General features: G+C 51.1%; 1 protein-coding gene across 11 annotated transcripts in view; it reads left to right on the top strand.

Moving 5' to 3' along the window:
- Positions 1-16,192, top strand: part of LOC119818763 (DAB2 interacting protein) — a 147,861-nt gene that overhangs the window by 107,996 nt on the left and 23,673 nt on the right. For 9 of the 11 annotated variants that reach the window (XM_038336519.2, XM_038336516.2, XM_038336518.1 and 6 more), the window contains 2 exons: positions 14,780-14,933; positions 15,970-16,068. In XM_038336519.2, coding sequence (XP_038192447.1) covers positions 14,780-14,933; positions 15,970-16,068 — 253 coding nt within the window. The remainder of the gene's footprint in view (positions 1-14,779; positions 14,934-15,969; positions 16,069-16,192) is intronic. The other 2 variants (XM_038336517.2, XM_038336521.2) reach the window with 1 other exon arrangement.

Genomic DNA, 16,192 nt, shown 5'->3' on the forward strand with positions numbered 1-16,192 from the left:
AGAGTTTACATCATATCAAACACTCTTAGGACAAATGCAGCAGCCATAGACCCTGGCCACACACAGCTTCCCGTGTGGTAAGACAGAGGTAAAAGTAAGTAAGCGACACCTGCCTACAAGTCCAGGACTGGCTTTGATCAGCGTCCGACCCCAGTCTTTCAAATAGGACCTGGCACATAGTTTGCACCTTGTAAAAAATATTTGTTGTCTGAACAGGCAAGATGCTCCCAAGGAAACAAGCCATGCATGTTGCTGAGGAATGATGGAGGCAGGACAGGGCCTGACGTGGAGTAAGGAGTCCAGGAGAGATGATGAATTCCAAGAGAGGACAGGCGCCATCCATTTCGAAAGTGGGGTAGAGTAACAACTCTTCTTGCAGATGCAGCATCCTCATGGCAGGTGGGGCCCAGAAGCTCAGGGCCTTGCTGGGTAGAGTCAGCACAGGCAGACACTAGTAAAGAGTGAAATGTTTTTAGATCAGATGGAGGGGTTCAGTGTTCACCTGGTCCTACTGCAGAGTCATCCAGGAGTCACTGAAAGGTTTTTGCTGTTGTTGTTTTATTCTAACTTTATTTAATGTGTGAGTGTTTTTCCTTCATGTATGCACCATGTACCTGGTGCCCACCGAGGTCAGAGGATATCAGATCACTTGGAATTGGGGTAATGGATGGTTGTAAGCCACCATGTGGATGCTGGGAAATAAAGTTGGGTCCTCTGCAAGAGCAACAAGTGCTCTTAACCATCTCTCCAGCTCCCATTGGAAGGTTTTTAGGGTTTCACCTTCCTGAAGAGTCCTCTGACTTGTAGAAGAGTGGAGAAGTCTAATGCAGGGGCGGCTCCTGCTGGAGAGGCTGGGTTGGGAAAAGGGGTTCTTTTAGGCCTGAGGTTCTCTGGGGCATGGAGAAGGGTGGGATGTGCCTCACCCTTGAGAGAGGAGGCTGGAGCTCCTAGGGAGGATGTGGTGCAAAGTTGGAGTTGTGAGCACACTGGAGTATTTAAAGCTGGGGGGCATGGATGACATCACCACAGGGAAGCAATTTTTGCTTCCAAAGCCAGAGCCCTGTGAGCCTAGAGGAAAGTTAAGACAAAAACTTGTGAAGGATGAGGAGTCCCTGGTGTCTCAGGTGCTGTTGCAACCCTAAGGCCACTGGTAATCAGAAACCTGATAGGACAGAAGCTGTCTCAAAGCTTCACCAGCATGCTTCAGGTGACCTAGCCCTCCTCAGTGGCTTCTACATCCCCCAAATGCCAGCAACTTTCTGGGCCTCCCCTTACCTGCCCTGGGTATGTTTTACTTTTTCAGATTCCTGATGACTTTCCTGACTCCACTGATTCTTTATTCCCGTGCTTTTCCCAGGACCCCAGGCCCTGTGACCTCTCCAGGGTCTTTCTCAGAACAGAGGTAGACTTCTTTAGGCTAGAAATTTCTAGGCACATTGTGAGGTCTTAACACTAACCTTTACCTCTGTCCCAAGGTCTTGCTGGCTCTGGGAAGAGTTTAGAATGTGTTTTGATTTGTTGGGCAGGGTTAGGGACAACTTGCAGCCTAGTGGGTTCTCAGTGTCTGTTGAATGAATAGCTGAAGTGTTTGTGTCTTTCGGGGTCCCATTTGCTTGGTTAAATGCCTTTTCTGCTTTGGCCAGCTTGTTTTTAACCTATTCTGTCTTCAGTTGAGGGGTTTATTGTTTAATTTTACATACAAGGAAACAGAAGCCCTAGAAACCACAGGGCTCGCAGTTGCCAAGAAGCATGGGCAGAATTGTAGCTGAGGCATGCAAAAGCCCTCCCAGCCAGTTTAGCACAGGGTCTCCTGCTGTGTTGAGAATCAGCCATGGACTGTGCCAGGACTGGAGACAGTCCTGCTGCTCTGGACCTAGTTACTCGGGTGCTGCACCCCCCCCTCCCAATCAGATGCATCAAGCTTCAAGGAGCTATAGACCACAAGGTTGGCGGGCTTGGGGTGTTTGTGTTGTGGGGACCCCTAGCTATTAGGAGGCTCTGTGTGCAGCAGCTGTAGGTTGCAGGCTGCTTGTGTGGCTGTGGTGCGAGCTAGTTGGTGATCTAGTTGATCTCACAAGCTGGCAAGGCACCTGAGAAGGGGGTGCAGCTGAGACCCAAACATCAAGTATGAGACAGGCTCTGCCATGGGAGATGAAGCCTGAGGTTGCCTCCTAAGAAGACCTCCAGGCTTAGGGCCCCTTCCTTCTTACCCTCTGCCTACTCAAGTGGGCCTCAACTGGGCCTGAACACCAAAGTGGACTGTGTGCTGCTTCAGAGAGTTTGACTAGATCTCATCCTTTCTCGGGCTTCATTGTCTCCAGGGAAAGGCAGTCATCTCAGCCGTCCTGCTAGGGATCTCTGAAAATTCTTTCCCAGAGCAGAAATGGCTTGCCCACACCATTACCCTGGAAGCTTGTCCCTGATGTGTGCCTCTCAATGTGCTAACTCCTTCAGCCACTCCTTCAGGCCTCTGTAAAGTGCCCACTGAAGCCAGGCTTGTTCTGAATCCTGGGAAGTGAATGCTATTTTGAAATGGCCCATTTTACAAAGGAGGAAACTGAGGGAGGATTGAGACATGGTAGCAAGTGGTACAGCTCAGATTTGAGTGTAGACAGTTATAGATCCTCAGACTGACTTGATTTCCAGACTGTAGAAACAATGAAGCATCAAATCCTCGGGTCTTAACCCCTGCAGTATGGGGCTCGAGGCTCAGGTGAGCCATACAGCACTCATTAAATCCAGTCATTCTGGGTCGGAATGACTCGCCCTTCTTGGCAGCCTTCTCAGATGAGGTTCCGGCAGTTAAGCATCTTTCCTTCCTTCTTCCCTTGCCCATGCTGGGGAGGGGGGTGGCAGCTGCCATTCTGTGGCTCTCCCCTCCATCCCTGTAGACAGACTCAGTGTTCTGAGTCTTGGGCTAAAAAAGACATTGAATCTCACCTGTTGCCTCTGTGGTATACCTGTTTGTGGGGAACTGGGAACCTGTGTAGGCTGCAGACCATCCTCTTTCCTGATGCTCTGCTTCTCCTGGCATTTGTCTCCTTTTGATTCCTGTGATAATGTAAGATAGAGGAAGAAGTAGAAGAGGCCTCACAGGCGTTTGGGTTTCAGCCTGAAAGCCCAGTGGCTGGGCATGTTAGACAAATGATTTCGTGCCGCCCTTTCTTAGAAGAAAAGGGACTGAAGGGTGTGGATCTTGTGAGACCTAAGGTTGGAATAGGCAAAAGCTGGTCTCTTGGAAGGGACTGGAGGGTAGAGCTGGAGTCCTCTACTCACACTGACCTCTGTGGGTCGAATCTGGGGAAGTCCTCTCTTGACCTCAGTGTTCATCTGGAAGGTGATGATGGTACTGCCTGTCTGGGGAGTTGTGGGGCATGGAGCCCAGCGCCAGGAGTGCTGAGCCTGTGTCTGGTAAGTAGGATTTTTCAGAGCTGGCAGTGTTCCCTGCCGTTTAATCTCACTGTTTCTGTTTCAGATGCTTTGGGACTTTCAAGTGAAGTTTAGATTTGTCTCCTGCCGTCCCCCTCAGAAGTCTAAGGCTGCTAATCTGATGTGACTCATGGGCTGTTGTGTCACTTTTCCTGCCTCCTGAGCAGAAAAGGGGATCTGTGCCTTTAAGTTCCCACAGAGCTGATTGTGACACTGTCCCTTTAAGAAAGCATTACAGAGAGTTGGAACATGGCTTTTGTTTAACGAGCCCTGATTGGTCCCAGTGGATAGGACTGGAGTGCTGTGTCTAGAAGCTGAGGGAGCACAAGACTGGTCTGAGGCTGGTGGGGACTAGCCAGGGGCTAGGTCTGGTCTCTGTCTCCAACTTGGTAAAACTGGTAGCCGTGTTCAAGCATGGTGAGTAGCCTTAGTGAAGGTTGGGTGAAGGAAGCCATCCAGCCTCCTGGTCCCAGGGAGTAATTGTCACAGGTGCCCCAGTCTGGGAGGGTCTCAACTTTACAGTGATGATGGCTCTACCCAGATAGTCACTACTACCCCAGAACTTGGAAGCAGTTGGGATGGGTCTGTCTCAAGTGGGAAACCAGCACGAGTGCAGCTCCTGCAGCTGCTGTTTGTTTCCAGGCGAGGGGACCTGGTGGCGGTGATGCTTTCTGCAGGTCCCAGGTCCCGTGGCACCGTAAACAGGGAAAGGCCAGGAACTGCTGGGAGCAGTCTGATCGCTGAGAGCCCGGTCTTTGCTCTGGTTGTCCAGCTGGGCTGGGCAGAGCTGCGTTTTCTCCTGCTTGGGCCTTACCATCTTCTTCCACCAGCCTTGTTGTTACTCTCCACCCCCCTCGGCTCCTGGGCTGTGTCTGGTCCTGTGTGTGTCGGCTGCAGCTGGAGAGCTCATCAGAGACCAGATGGCTTTGATACGATGGTCTTCCCTGGAGCCTTCTTGTCTGGTGTAGCCCTCACTCCTTACCTCACCAGGGGCAAATGAGACTGTGCTTGCAAGATTCTTTCCCGCTATGTTCCAGGGTCACCTGGTGGCAAGGCAGGGCCCAGGGCAGCTCTTACCACCCACAGTTGTAGAAGGAAACGGCGGGCTGTGTCCCGCCACCCGGCTAGCTTTACCCAAAATAATTACATGGAAACTGTATTCTTTTAAATACTGCCTGGCCCGTTATCTGTAGCTTCTTATTGGTTAATTCTCACATCTTCCTTTAACCCATATTTAGTAATCCGTGTAGCACCACGAGGTGTGGCTTACCAGGAGAGATCTTAACCTGCATCCATCTCAGAGAGGAGAATCATGGAGACTCACTATGGCTACTGCCTGAAGCGTCTCCCCACTGCCTGCTACCCCTTTTCCCACAATTCTGTTCTGTCTACTCCGCCTACCTAATTTTCTGTCTCTTAAAGGGCCAAGGCAGTTTTCTTTATTAATTAACCAATGAAAGTAACATAGACAGATAACTCTCCTCCATCACACAGTTCCTGTAGTTGTAGGTTTGGTAAAAATCGGAGGCATCACCAAACAGGCAGAGAAGAGTTTGTAGTTGGAGTCATTATGGCCTGTGACCCTGGGCAGAGCCAGTTTTCAGTGTGAGCTGGAGATAGTGAATTATTTTGTTTGTTTTTTTTTTTTTTTTTTTTCTTTTGGTTTGGTTTGCCCCCCGCAAAGCATCTTGCAGTGTAACCTATAGCCTAGGCTAGCCTGAAATTTAATTCTTCTGCCTCAGCCTTTTGGCTGCTGGGATTACAGGTGTGTGCCACCATGCTGGGCACTCAGCTCAGAAAGGAGCCTGCCTGTCAGGAGTGGCTCATCTTTGTTTGTTTGTTTGTTTTTGTTTTTTGTTTTCGAGACAGGGTTTCTCTGGAGTTTTAGAACTTGTCCTGGAACTAGCCCTTGTAGACCAGACTGGCCTCAAACTCACAGAGATCTGCCTGCCTCTGCCTCTTGGGATTAAAGGCGTGCACCACCACCATCCAGCAGGAGTGGTTCACCTTGAGTAAAGATGGGCTGCCCCATATAGTAGTTACTAGAAGGGTTGAGCAAGGCCAAACAACTGGCTTGGTAAACACCTATCTACTTTAAGTGTGTTCGCCTGAACCGCTGGGATGCCTTGGACCACAGCTTATGACAGACCATTCTGGTGTATCCAAGAGTCAGCTAGTGTGGATTTTGTTTCAAAGAGAGACTATGAAGGCCATCTTTAAGTCCTTAACTGTAGTGACGTGCAGAAGAACCAAAGGAAACCAGTGCTTTGGTGCACTTCCTAGGTGGGTGGCTCAGCAGCAGCTGTGTGGGGGACTTGAGAGAACCTTCTGTGTGGCACAATTAATAAAAACCCAGAGACAGATACTGCAGTTCAGTCTGAAGGCCAGAAAAGCAAAACAGCCAGCCACTGGCCCTTACCTCTGCCTCAGTCCAAAATAGCAATTCTGCCTCTAGGAATCCTCAGAATGAGACTGTGAGTGAGAGCTGTCTCCTCCCATTTTGTGTTCCTCTTTAGTGCTGGGGTTAAAGGCCTGCACCACTACTGCCTGGTTTCTATGGCAAACTAGTGTGACTATTAGGATTAAAGGTGTGTGTCACCACTACCTGGTCTGTAAGGCTGACCAGTGGGGCTGTTTTACTCTCTGATCTTCAGGCAAGCTTTATTTATTAAAATACAAGTGAAATATCACGACACCCCGTTTTTCTTTGATATGTTTTTCTTCCCCCTAAGGTTCTAGTCTTGTAGTATAGGAGCTTGGCTTGCCAGTTGGTGCCCTCTTGCTGATTTGCTACCCATGAGAGCTCCTGGCTGCTTCCTGCTGCAGCTTAGATACAGTAGCTCTGTTGCCTACAGGGGGCTGCAGGCTGGAGGATGGTGTAAGGGAGGTGTTGAACTGTTATATTCCCTGCTCAGAGCAGGTGTAGTGTAGCCGCAGGATAGTCTGTGGCCTTTGTGTCTACTACTTCTGTCTCCTGAGGGGTGCTGACATGGACCTTGTGTGGTCACAAAGCCTTCCATCCCCAGTGGGAGTTGGCGTCTCAGTGGACATGCCGATTTCCAGCTGTGTCCTCCTTGAGCAGGGGTGTTGGAGATGTCTGCCCAAGATAACCTGTCTTTTTTAGCCTGCTTCTGGGTGGAGGGCAGAGCCAGTGAGGTTATTTGGGATCATTTGGCAGAGAAGCTTTTTTAGGAGCCTTGCTGTAGGAACAGGGAGGAAGGATCTGAACTGAATGAGAGAGGCATCTTTGAAATAGCATTGGGTCAGGGAGAAGCCGGGAGTATCCAAAAGGAGCTGGAAAAGAGACCAGAAGGCCTTGAGTAAGGCAGAGCATAGAGGCTACCAGATCTGACCACAGGGGCTCTAGACCCATAACACACTACTTGGGTGCCTTGTTCCACAGCAGTAGGGCCCAAATGCCAGCTCTTGGCTTATTAGTTTGGCCCAAATCACAGAGTTTTGCATGTAGGTTTTTGTTGTTGAACTTTCTATGTAGTGGGGGCTGGCCTTGGGCTTCTGGTCCACCCACATCTGCCTCCCAAGTTTTAGGATTGCATGTGGCACCCTGCCCGACACTGACTTATATGTGATCAGTACATTTAACCAGTTATTAGAAGTGTGGCCCAAGGGATTGAAGGAGGTCGTCCTCCAATTAACTGTCACCCTAATGGAAACAACCAATCACATGGCATGGCACCTGGGTCTTGGTGGAGAAGATGAGGCAGAAGGTACTGCCTTTGTCCCCACATTCCATCCTAAGGGAGGGAAGGCCCTGGAAATGAGGACTGGGGGTTTAGTTCGACAAGATAAGCTGCCTCCTGTGGAATTCGGCTTGCTTTTTAGCTCATTTTTTATTTTTATTTCATGATCATTCTCTACGAGCATTCTTATTTCCAGGGCCGTAGAGGCTGTTTTTGGAAGTATTTGTGGTAGGATTTGGGGGGCAATTAGGAACCTCCACATTCAAACCAAAGGGACACCTAGGTGTGTCCTTGGCAGGGATCCATTGAGCTCACTTACAGAGGAAAGAGCACCTTGGCTAAGGCCTTGAAACTTCTCCAGATAGTGGATGGAGAAGATGGGGGGAGCAGGACAGGGTGACAAGCTGAGGTGCTGCCCTAAGTGTCCTGCTGTGCCATGCAGGGATATTGGACTCTGTATGGGGATGCAGGTGAAGACACATTCCCTGGGGAGCTGCAGGCAGCCTTGCTCTCTGGTGTTTCTCAGTGGCAGACCAGACCTGGAGTTGACTCCTGGGGACCAGTTCCTTGAGGACCAAGAGCTTAAGCAGTAGTGGCCACTGAACCTCAGCTCTCTTTGGAATTACTCAAATCTCATCTTGTCCAGCTAGTGTTCTTAGGTTCTTTTAAAATTCAGGGCACTTCAGGCTTCTACTGGGGTTTATGAATGTTTGAAAACTGCTTTGTGGTCCCCAAAGTAATTTGACAAGTCTGACAGCTATTGATTAAAAACCCAAAATTATTCAGGCTGCAGGATGATGGGGGCTTAGATGGAAAGTTTTTTGTTTTTGACCTATCCCCTCTGGAGGAAGTAAGCTGTGAAAAGTGAATGTGTTCCCAGAGGTCTGCCTGGTCGTGGGGAGGGTAGCATGGGGTGACCTGCTGAAAGCTGCCTGCTATGCTGGAGAGGCCAGCACTGGCCCAAGGCCCAGGCAGCAGTGAAGCATCACTGTTACTGTTGCTGGTATAGTGTAGCCCTCGGTAGTGACCGACCAACTCTTGAGTTTATCTTTGGGAGGTGAGGGAAGCTTCCTGGTAGCTCAGCACGTGAGGAAACAACCCAGAGAAGAGAAGGAACTTGTTTAGGGTCCAAAGGAAAAGAGGGTTGGCCAGGGTCACTTAAGGGTGGAGATAGAGTAGGAGCCCAGGACTCCTTGGCCTGTTTCTTCATCCTCCTGTGTGAGACAAGAAACAGAGACCATTGCCGGGGCCCGAGGCTGACAGGGTGATCAGGTCACCAGTTTCCCAGCTGTTGGTCTGGACTTGTGAAACCATGCCCTCTCTCTGTGTGTGGCAGTCACCACTGACCTTGGCTTGTTTGAAACCCTGTCTGCTTTGGACAGCATCTGTGGTTGTTGGGAGAAGGCTGTGAGGTGATGTGTGTGCTAGGACAAGAACACCTGGTAGGTAAGCATAAAGTCCATCCCATGGACACCTGGGGCCAAGCCTAAGGCCACATGGAGCCAGTCATGAGCTGTCCCGTTTTGGGAGTGTTCTCTTCACATTCTCGGCCCTGTGGTGTGGGGTCCCAAGGGTGTGTATGAAGGAAGGCATCAGCCGCTGCATGGTGACTCCGCTGGGTCCTGGACTGGGGGACACATTCCAGGCTGCTTTCTCAGGAAGTCTCCCAGGCTGACTGGCCAGCTTCTCTCCTTTTTTTAGGGTGGCATTTGTCTTCTCAGTCTGTTCTCCTTCCCCTGTCCAGGATTCCAGCTGGGCCAGGAGTGAGGACAGGCCTCAGCAGCTAGTTCTCAGGCCTCACAGGGCTGAGGAGAGATGTTCCCAGCAAGGTGTGGCCCAGCTTATGTCCAGCACTTGGTTCCCAGGAGGTCAGTGCCCTTGTCCTGACATGCTCCAGGCCGTATCCAGGAGCAGTCTACATTGTGGACAAAGCTCCAGTACTGCTGCCTGGGCTTGCCCTCTGCACAGGTACCGAGAGCTCTGCCCGCTGAGGTCAGAGCCCTATGGAGACCTAGAGAGTTTGCTGGGTTCCCACTCGAGAACTGGGTCGGTGGCAGCTTTGGAAACACACTTTGCTCATATTTTTTCCCTGTCCCAGGCCTGGTATAGAACCATGATACAAGCCTTCCTTCCCCTTAAATTAACTAAAGAAAATTCACTGCTTTTAAAACGAAAAAAAAAAAAAATTGAGGTATCCTGGGCATTTGGGCAGCTAAGACAATTGGTCCTCTCCTACAGATGGAGGAAGAAGTAAGGGAGTTGAATGGTTAGGGAATGTGATCAGAGATCAGCTTGGGAAATGCCAGAAGGGCAACCTAGAATTGTCGTCACTTATTTCTTGACCCCTGCATGGTTAAGAACTTGGTAAAGAGAGATGGATGGTCACAGTGACTGATGACAGTTCTGGCACTGGACTTACCCTCAGGAGCACACTCTCTTGCAGTGTCTCACTTGATTTGAGAGTGACCCCCATGAGCATTGTGTCCATGCCTCTACCAATAGAGAGTTGAATGATTGCCACTCAATGCTATGTTTTTTAGGTGTAGATCTTGGCTTGCTGCTACAGCTGGCACCGATACTAAGCTCTCTTGTCTTGCTGCCCGCTGGCATTTCTGTAGTAATATAGTAATTCTGCACATGGGTGTGTGTCCTCCAGGGCTCACTCTCTATCTGTATGCCCTGTTACCCTGTAGTGCCATCTGGCTTTTAAAAATACTTTATTTTGTGCGTTTTGAGTATTTTATGTGCTTGTATATCTGGACACCACATGTGTGCCTGGTACCTGCAGTGGTCAGAGAAGACCCTGGATCCTCTGAAAGTGTAGTGACACATGGTTGTGAGCCGACATGTCAGTGCTGCAAACTGAGCCCAGGTCCTCAGCCAGTGTTCTTAACTTCTGAGGCGTCTCTCCAGCACTGCTCCTGTTCTTTCTGTGCCCCATTTGGAGAAAGCCTGCCTGAACTGTAGCTGGCCTCTCCTGGTCCCAATCCTGTCCTGGGGCCTCTGTCCCTTTGAGGTTTGGAGGGTCACCTTGAGCCCCCTTACTCAACAGTTCCTCTGCAAACTCGCCCACCCATAGCTGTGAGCCCACTCCTGGTCCATGAGTTTTTCAACTATTTTGGTTTTTGTTTTGGATCCCTCCCTCATTAAAATAATGGGGAATTTGCCTAACTTCTGTGTTCTTTGACCTTTTTAGAAAAAAAGATCAGAGTTGAACAACAGCTTGTGGGCTGTTAGGGAGGCTATCAGATAAGGCTGTGCCCCAGGAGCAGACAATGTCCCCTTGTTCCTGCTTCTGGGCCTCACAATAAGTTGCTGTTGGGGCTAGCTCTGCCTCCAGCAGTGCCCCCCCCCCCAATGCCCATGCCTACATTTCCTGGGCCCTGGAATGAGGGTGTCACAAATGAGTCTGCCCTGCGATGGCCTTTGCACTCGCTAGTGCCCAGTGCCTTCTGTGGACTGATAGAAGGCCTGGCAGAGGCTGGGGCAATGCTAGTAGAGTCACCGTGGGCTCCTCTCAGCTGTGGAGGGCGGTCTCCAGCAGTCACTTGCTGCTGCAGATCCTTGAGATGGTGCTGTCCTCAGGCCCTACAGGGCCGGTGAGAATTAAAGGAGGCAAACAGGGTGGTGTGGAGAAAGCTCAGGCAGTGCGTGTACCTGGAGAGGCCAGGCAGTGTGGGCTGGTCTTTGAAGCCATACAATTGCGTTAGATAGAAATGAAGGCATCTTGGTCATTGACCAAAGTGATTTTTGAATGTTTGGCCACTACCTTGGGTCTGGGGCTCTGAGGGGGAGGAGGAAATGGAGTGGGCCATACTCTGTGGAAGGGCAGAATCAGTGGTTGGGGAGATGGCCATTGAGTCACTCCCTTCTTCCCTGCAGACTGTTAGGGCCTGGTCAGACCAGCTCTAAGCCGAGGAGTTCAGTGTAGATCGCACCCTAAGCTCCTGGCCAGAACGCGTGTTATTCCATCCCATGTGTATGGTGAAAGGGCCTCTGGTTCTTGGAGAGCCACTGTAGGGCTAAAAGAACTTTCTGTGTTTGAAAAAGTCTCAGAAGGGTCAGGATGGACCGAAACACTGCCACCAATGGGAAAATGAGCCTCTTCGTCCTCTCTACTTATTATTATTGGGGTTGGGGTGGCTTCAGGACACTGCTCTCAGGAATTAGCCGTGGTCACCCTCTTTTGAGTCATCTTTGTCACTTCTCCTAGGGAAACACCTGGACTCAGGAGGTCTGCCTTAGTCCTAGCTGACTTGACCTCCATCGGTTATGATTGAACTGGGCTTCTGGATCTTAGGAGCTTTGGCCCAAGAACTCTTGAGGCTCTGGAGCTAAGACAAACCCAGCCTACCCACAAGGAGTAGGGACAACAGTGTGACCTGGCTAATGAACAGGGTGATCTGGAAAAACTTGTGTGAAAATGCTTGATGCTGGATGTTGAATTTGGTGGAACCAAGGCAGAGTAGCCAAGTGCTAGGGAGCTGCTGAGGAGACACAAGGAATTCCCAGGGTGGGGCAACCCATAGTGTGGGACCAGGGCTGGAACCTGAATCTCATTACAACTTAGAGGCCTAGGAAGCAAGTGCCCATCTCCAAACCTTGTTCTTGCAACCCTTCCTCAGTTATGTACCCAGTCCTCTTGTTCTCTGCTTGGGGCAGAATCCCTCCTTTCTCAGATAGGAAATGGACCCAAACAACACTAGGATGGGAATCTGGTCACTGTCTCTTGGGCTTTTGCAGATTCTATGAGGTGATACAGGTGATGTGGCTGGTGGCCCAGGGTTAATCCTTTTCCAGGGTACTGGCTGTTCTCTGGTGAGGGCACACACATGGCTTCAGACCTGGGCCTGTTGTAGACATATGACCTAGCTTCTTTGAGTAAGTACAGTATAGTCACACAGAATTCCTGCAAGGTTGTTGGAGATGTTCAGATCTGGGCTGTGGAGTTGATCCTCAGGTGGAGGTCCCCACTGGAGACATTTTACTTCCTTTAATGTCACCTTGCCAAAAGGACCAAGGCTTTGATCTTCAATGACTACAGAGGTCAGGGAAGGAGCTAGATGGCCATGCATTTGGTTGTTTTCCCTGCTTCACCCAACCTTGGTCAGCCATGGGTAGGGGGTGGTAGAGGCCTTTTGTACAATCCATCAGCCCTAAACACTGACTGCACATGGCAGCTGAGGACAGGACTGGGCAGGTCTCCCAGTGGGTAGCCTCTGGCAGATCAAACAGCTTCCTGAGTCCGCCTTCCCTTCTGTGAATGAAGCTCTTGGTAGGGCTGTATGCTGCTGAGCCGCCAAGTGTCCAGTCTGTGCTAGTGGGGCATAGTTAAGAACACCTCTTACCCAGGATAGGAAGGCCCAGGCAGGCATGCTGCTTACCTCCCATCACCTGAACCTCCTAATGAGGGAAACTGTGCCCACTCACTGCCCCCTTGGAACCAGGATGGTTTGGGGTGCTCATCTCCCTCCTTGCTTCAGGCTTCTTGATGCCATGTCAAAGGCTGGAGGTGAGAAAAGAAATGACCCCACTATGTGTACGAGTGGAAGGCATGGTGGGGCAGAGGCGTGACACAGACCAATGGGGCCAGTAGTCCTTGGGTAGAGTGCCCAGAGATGTTGCAGACACAGGACAGAACTGGCTTCCTGGAGAGGTGCTTCTGAAGCCATAAGATGGCCCTGCTGGATCTAAGACCTGACCAAATGACCATTCCCCTTACTAAATTCTATTCTTCTTACCATCGGTCCCCACAGGCATACCCTAGTGGGTTGCACCAGACCAGCTCCCTCTAGGCCTTTATGGAGTAGGCTGAGATTGTGTGTCAGGAACCTGAAGGGCAGAGGGGTAGCACACTGACTTCCAGCTCAGGGAAGGAAACACAAATGGATAATCCTTCAAGTCTTGCCACCACCACCAAGGGCCCTGCTACCCAGGAGCAGCAAGCCAGGGAGCCCTTAGAGATATGCTCTGCTCCATGGCTCCTTCATGGAGCAGACTGTGGGGAGATAGGCAAGCCAGGACTGCTCAGCTGTCGCCAGTTGGGCTAGTCCAGTTCAGATGCCCTGAGGGTTCTGAGCATCCTTCAGCCCTGTTTCTCCAGGAGTCTTCCCAGGGAGGCTCAGGCCAGCTGAAATAGCCTGGGGAAGAGAGGGAGGCAACGGTTTTACAATCACTGGTTCTGGCCCTAGTTGTTTGGGGTCTGGCCTTTGGGCTCCTCCAGCTCCAGGTTCATTTGAGCAGGCCCTGGGTGATAAATTGTGCCTCACATTTCTGTTCCCAGCAACCAGAGGGTAACCCCAGCTCTTCGGCTCCTCCCTTTTCCTAACTGGGCTCCTAACCATATCTGGCTATCAGATCAAAGGGATGAGGAGCTCAGCTCTTCTTAGGCCAAGTGACTTCTCTGGCATCTGAGGCAGGAGGTAACTTCCGTTGAGTTTTGAGTTATGAAGACAGGTGGTTTGTGAGGTAGGCTGCTCACTTACAGCGGTGGTGGGCTGGGGTATGAGCCGGGATTCAGTTTTAGAGAAAAGCCTGTCTAAACAGCTAAAATCACATGGCAGAACAGATAGACCATGGTTCACTTTTGTAATTTGGGGCAGCCCAGGAGAAGACGAGAAGAGGGGCCTTTAGGTCCAGGACAGGAACAAACGCCCATTTTTAACTCCGGAGCCCCAGTTGCCTTCTCAGGCTGTGCAGGACCAGCATCCCCCTCTGGTCCTGGGTGGTGGGGTGTGGCAGACTGTTCCAGGCATATCCTCTGCTATGCAGCAAGTAGGCCTAGGCCATGCCACACACCGCGAGGGATGCTGAACGGAGGAGCATGAGTGGGTTCCTGGCCAACTTGGATCTGCCACAGCTCCCTCTGGTTCTGCCCATCTCCTTGGAGCTCAGATGTCACCTTTGTACTGGGTTAGAGAGGCACTGTGAAAAGGTTGATGGGTCTCATGGGGTGGCTTAGGTGGCTGTTCACGCAAGGGCTGGGGAAATGGAGATTGCTTACCTGGGGCTGCATTAAGAGTTGTACATTTCTAGTGCCAAGCCTATCAGAGCCAGCCTGGACCTGTCTTTACTTGGTTATCAGGTGGCATCTTGGTGTCTTGTGTTTAGGCCTGAGTTGGGCTTCAATGACCATAACTTGGGCCTCAAAATTCATGGTATATGAACCCTAGCCTAGTACCAGAGTTTCTGGTGCTGTGTAGAAAACTGAGGTTCCCTGCTACCCAGAGGCTCCAGGAGCTTCCCTGCCTCCTGTGGGTATGGCGGGGGTGGGGCAGTGCCTGAGAAAGGACTTCGCTGGCAGTAACAGTCTTGATGAACGTTAGGACAGAGACCAGGCAGAGGACAGGGAAGGTGGGAAAGGCCTCAGAGGACTCCAAGGTCACAGCTCTTTTTTGCAGGTTTGTAGGGCAACTGCAGGGCCAGGCCAGACCCTTCCCCAACCCCATGTGGACACAGACTCCTCAGCAGCTGCAGTGTGGTGGGAAGGGCTGTGACAGCCCTCCAGACCTGTCTGTTGAAGATGACAGTCGGGTTGGGAGGAAGGGGAGCAGTGGGGACAGGCAAGACAACTTGACAAAGGAATGGAAATCTGTTTGGTGCAGATATTATCAAGTCCCCTGTGATGTTCCTGTTACTTACTTCTGCAGGTCCCATCTGATGCCAAGGCTGAAGGAGTCTCGGTCACACGAGTCCCTACTCAGCCCCAGCAGCGCAGTGGAGGCGCTGGACCTCAGCATGGAGGAGGAGGTGATCATCAAGCCTGTCCACAGCAGCATCCTGGGTCAGGACTACTGCTTTGAGGTAGGCACCTCCCACAGCTCTCCTCTGGTCACATAGCCAGCCTTGCTCTGCAGACCCCTCCACGAGTACTCAGTGGCCTGTCAGCACAGGTTCTTGGGAACAATCTTAAATGGTCTTATCCCTCTATTTCTAGGATGGTTTGTACCCAGTCCTTACCAAGAGTAATCATGCTTTCAGGGATCCCTCTAGTTGAGGAGTGAGCCTAGTAATGACAAGCCATGGGGGCCTAGTGTGGGTCCTCCTGGCACATGCCACTCTGTGCCCCTTTATTCTTCTGGGTTAAGACTCCAGGCCAAGTCAGTCTGGATATGGGCTGAGGTATCCATGCCTGGGATAGGCTGGGAGAGTTGGGGCCCATCTTCTCGTTCTCAGCAGAGGCTGTTATAGAAGGAGCATACCCTCCGGTGCTTGGGTGTGGGTCTGCCTTGTCCAGTGGAGCCTGCATTTGCTGGGAACAGCAGGGTCAGTGAGGGCAATTCTGGCCAAACTCCCTCACCTCAGGAAAACACCCAGATTACAAGTAGGAAGTAAACAGAGTTTATACCGGTAGTGGCCGGTGAAAGTCTCAGGCCTGACCCATCCAAGAAGCTTGGCTCTCTTTTCTCTAGACTCTAGCACACTGCTAGATTTCTGTGATCATCATTGCCATTAGCTGATGGGTGAAGGGAACTCCTAGGAGGAGTCAGTTTAGAACGAAGCCTATCCTTGCTTGTTTCCTGGGAGCCTGTGCTCTGCCTTTACGGGAGACTATACTTGGGATAGAGTATGCACTCTGGCTCCAGCAGGGTACCCCATACTGTCTCTTTCTTAGTGAGGAAGCTGCCTTTCTGTTGGATAAGAGAGAGGTGGGGCAGGTACCCAAAAGCCCAACTACTCTCCTGCTGCTGACCTGCTGGGGCACAGTGGGGTTCAGAGGTATCAGGCAGCTTCTCTTTGCCTCATCTGTGGCTGCTGTGCAGTCATGGTGGCCTTGGCGTTTGATGGCTGACCAGCCTTGTTGTAAATCCCTTCCCCCACACCGTCCTTGCCCCAACAGGTGACAACATCATCGGGAAGCAAGTGCTTTTCCTGCCGGTCAGCAGCTGAACGAGACAAATGGATGGAGAACCTGCGGCGAGCAGTGCACCCCAACAAGGTAGGCCTGGACCCACTCTTGCTGAAACCCAGACATAAGGGCGTAGAGGCATGAATCCTGAGTAGGGGCAGGAGTGAGCAGACTAGGAGGAACTGAGTTCTGAGCTATGACAGCTGTTAGGTAC

Source organism: Arvicola amphibius, chromosome 7 (assembly GCF_903992535.2).
Source record: "Arvicola amphibius chromosome 7, mArvAmp1.2, whole genome shotgun sequence".
NCBI classification, from domain to species: Eukaryota; Metazoa; Chordata; class Mammalia; order Rodentia; family Cricetidae; genus Arvicola; species Arvicola amphibius.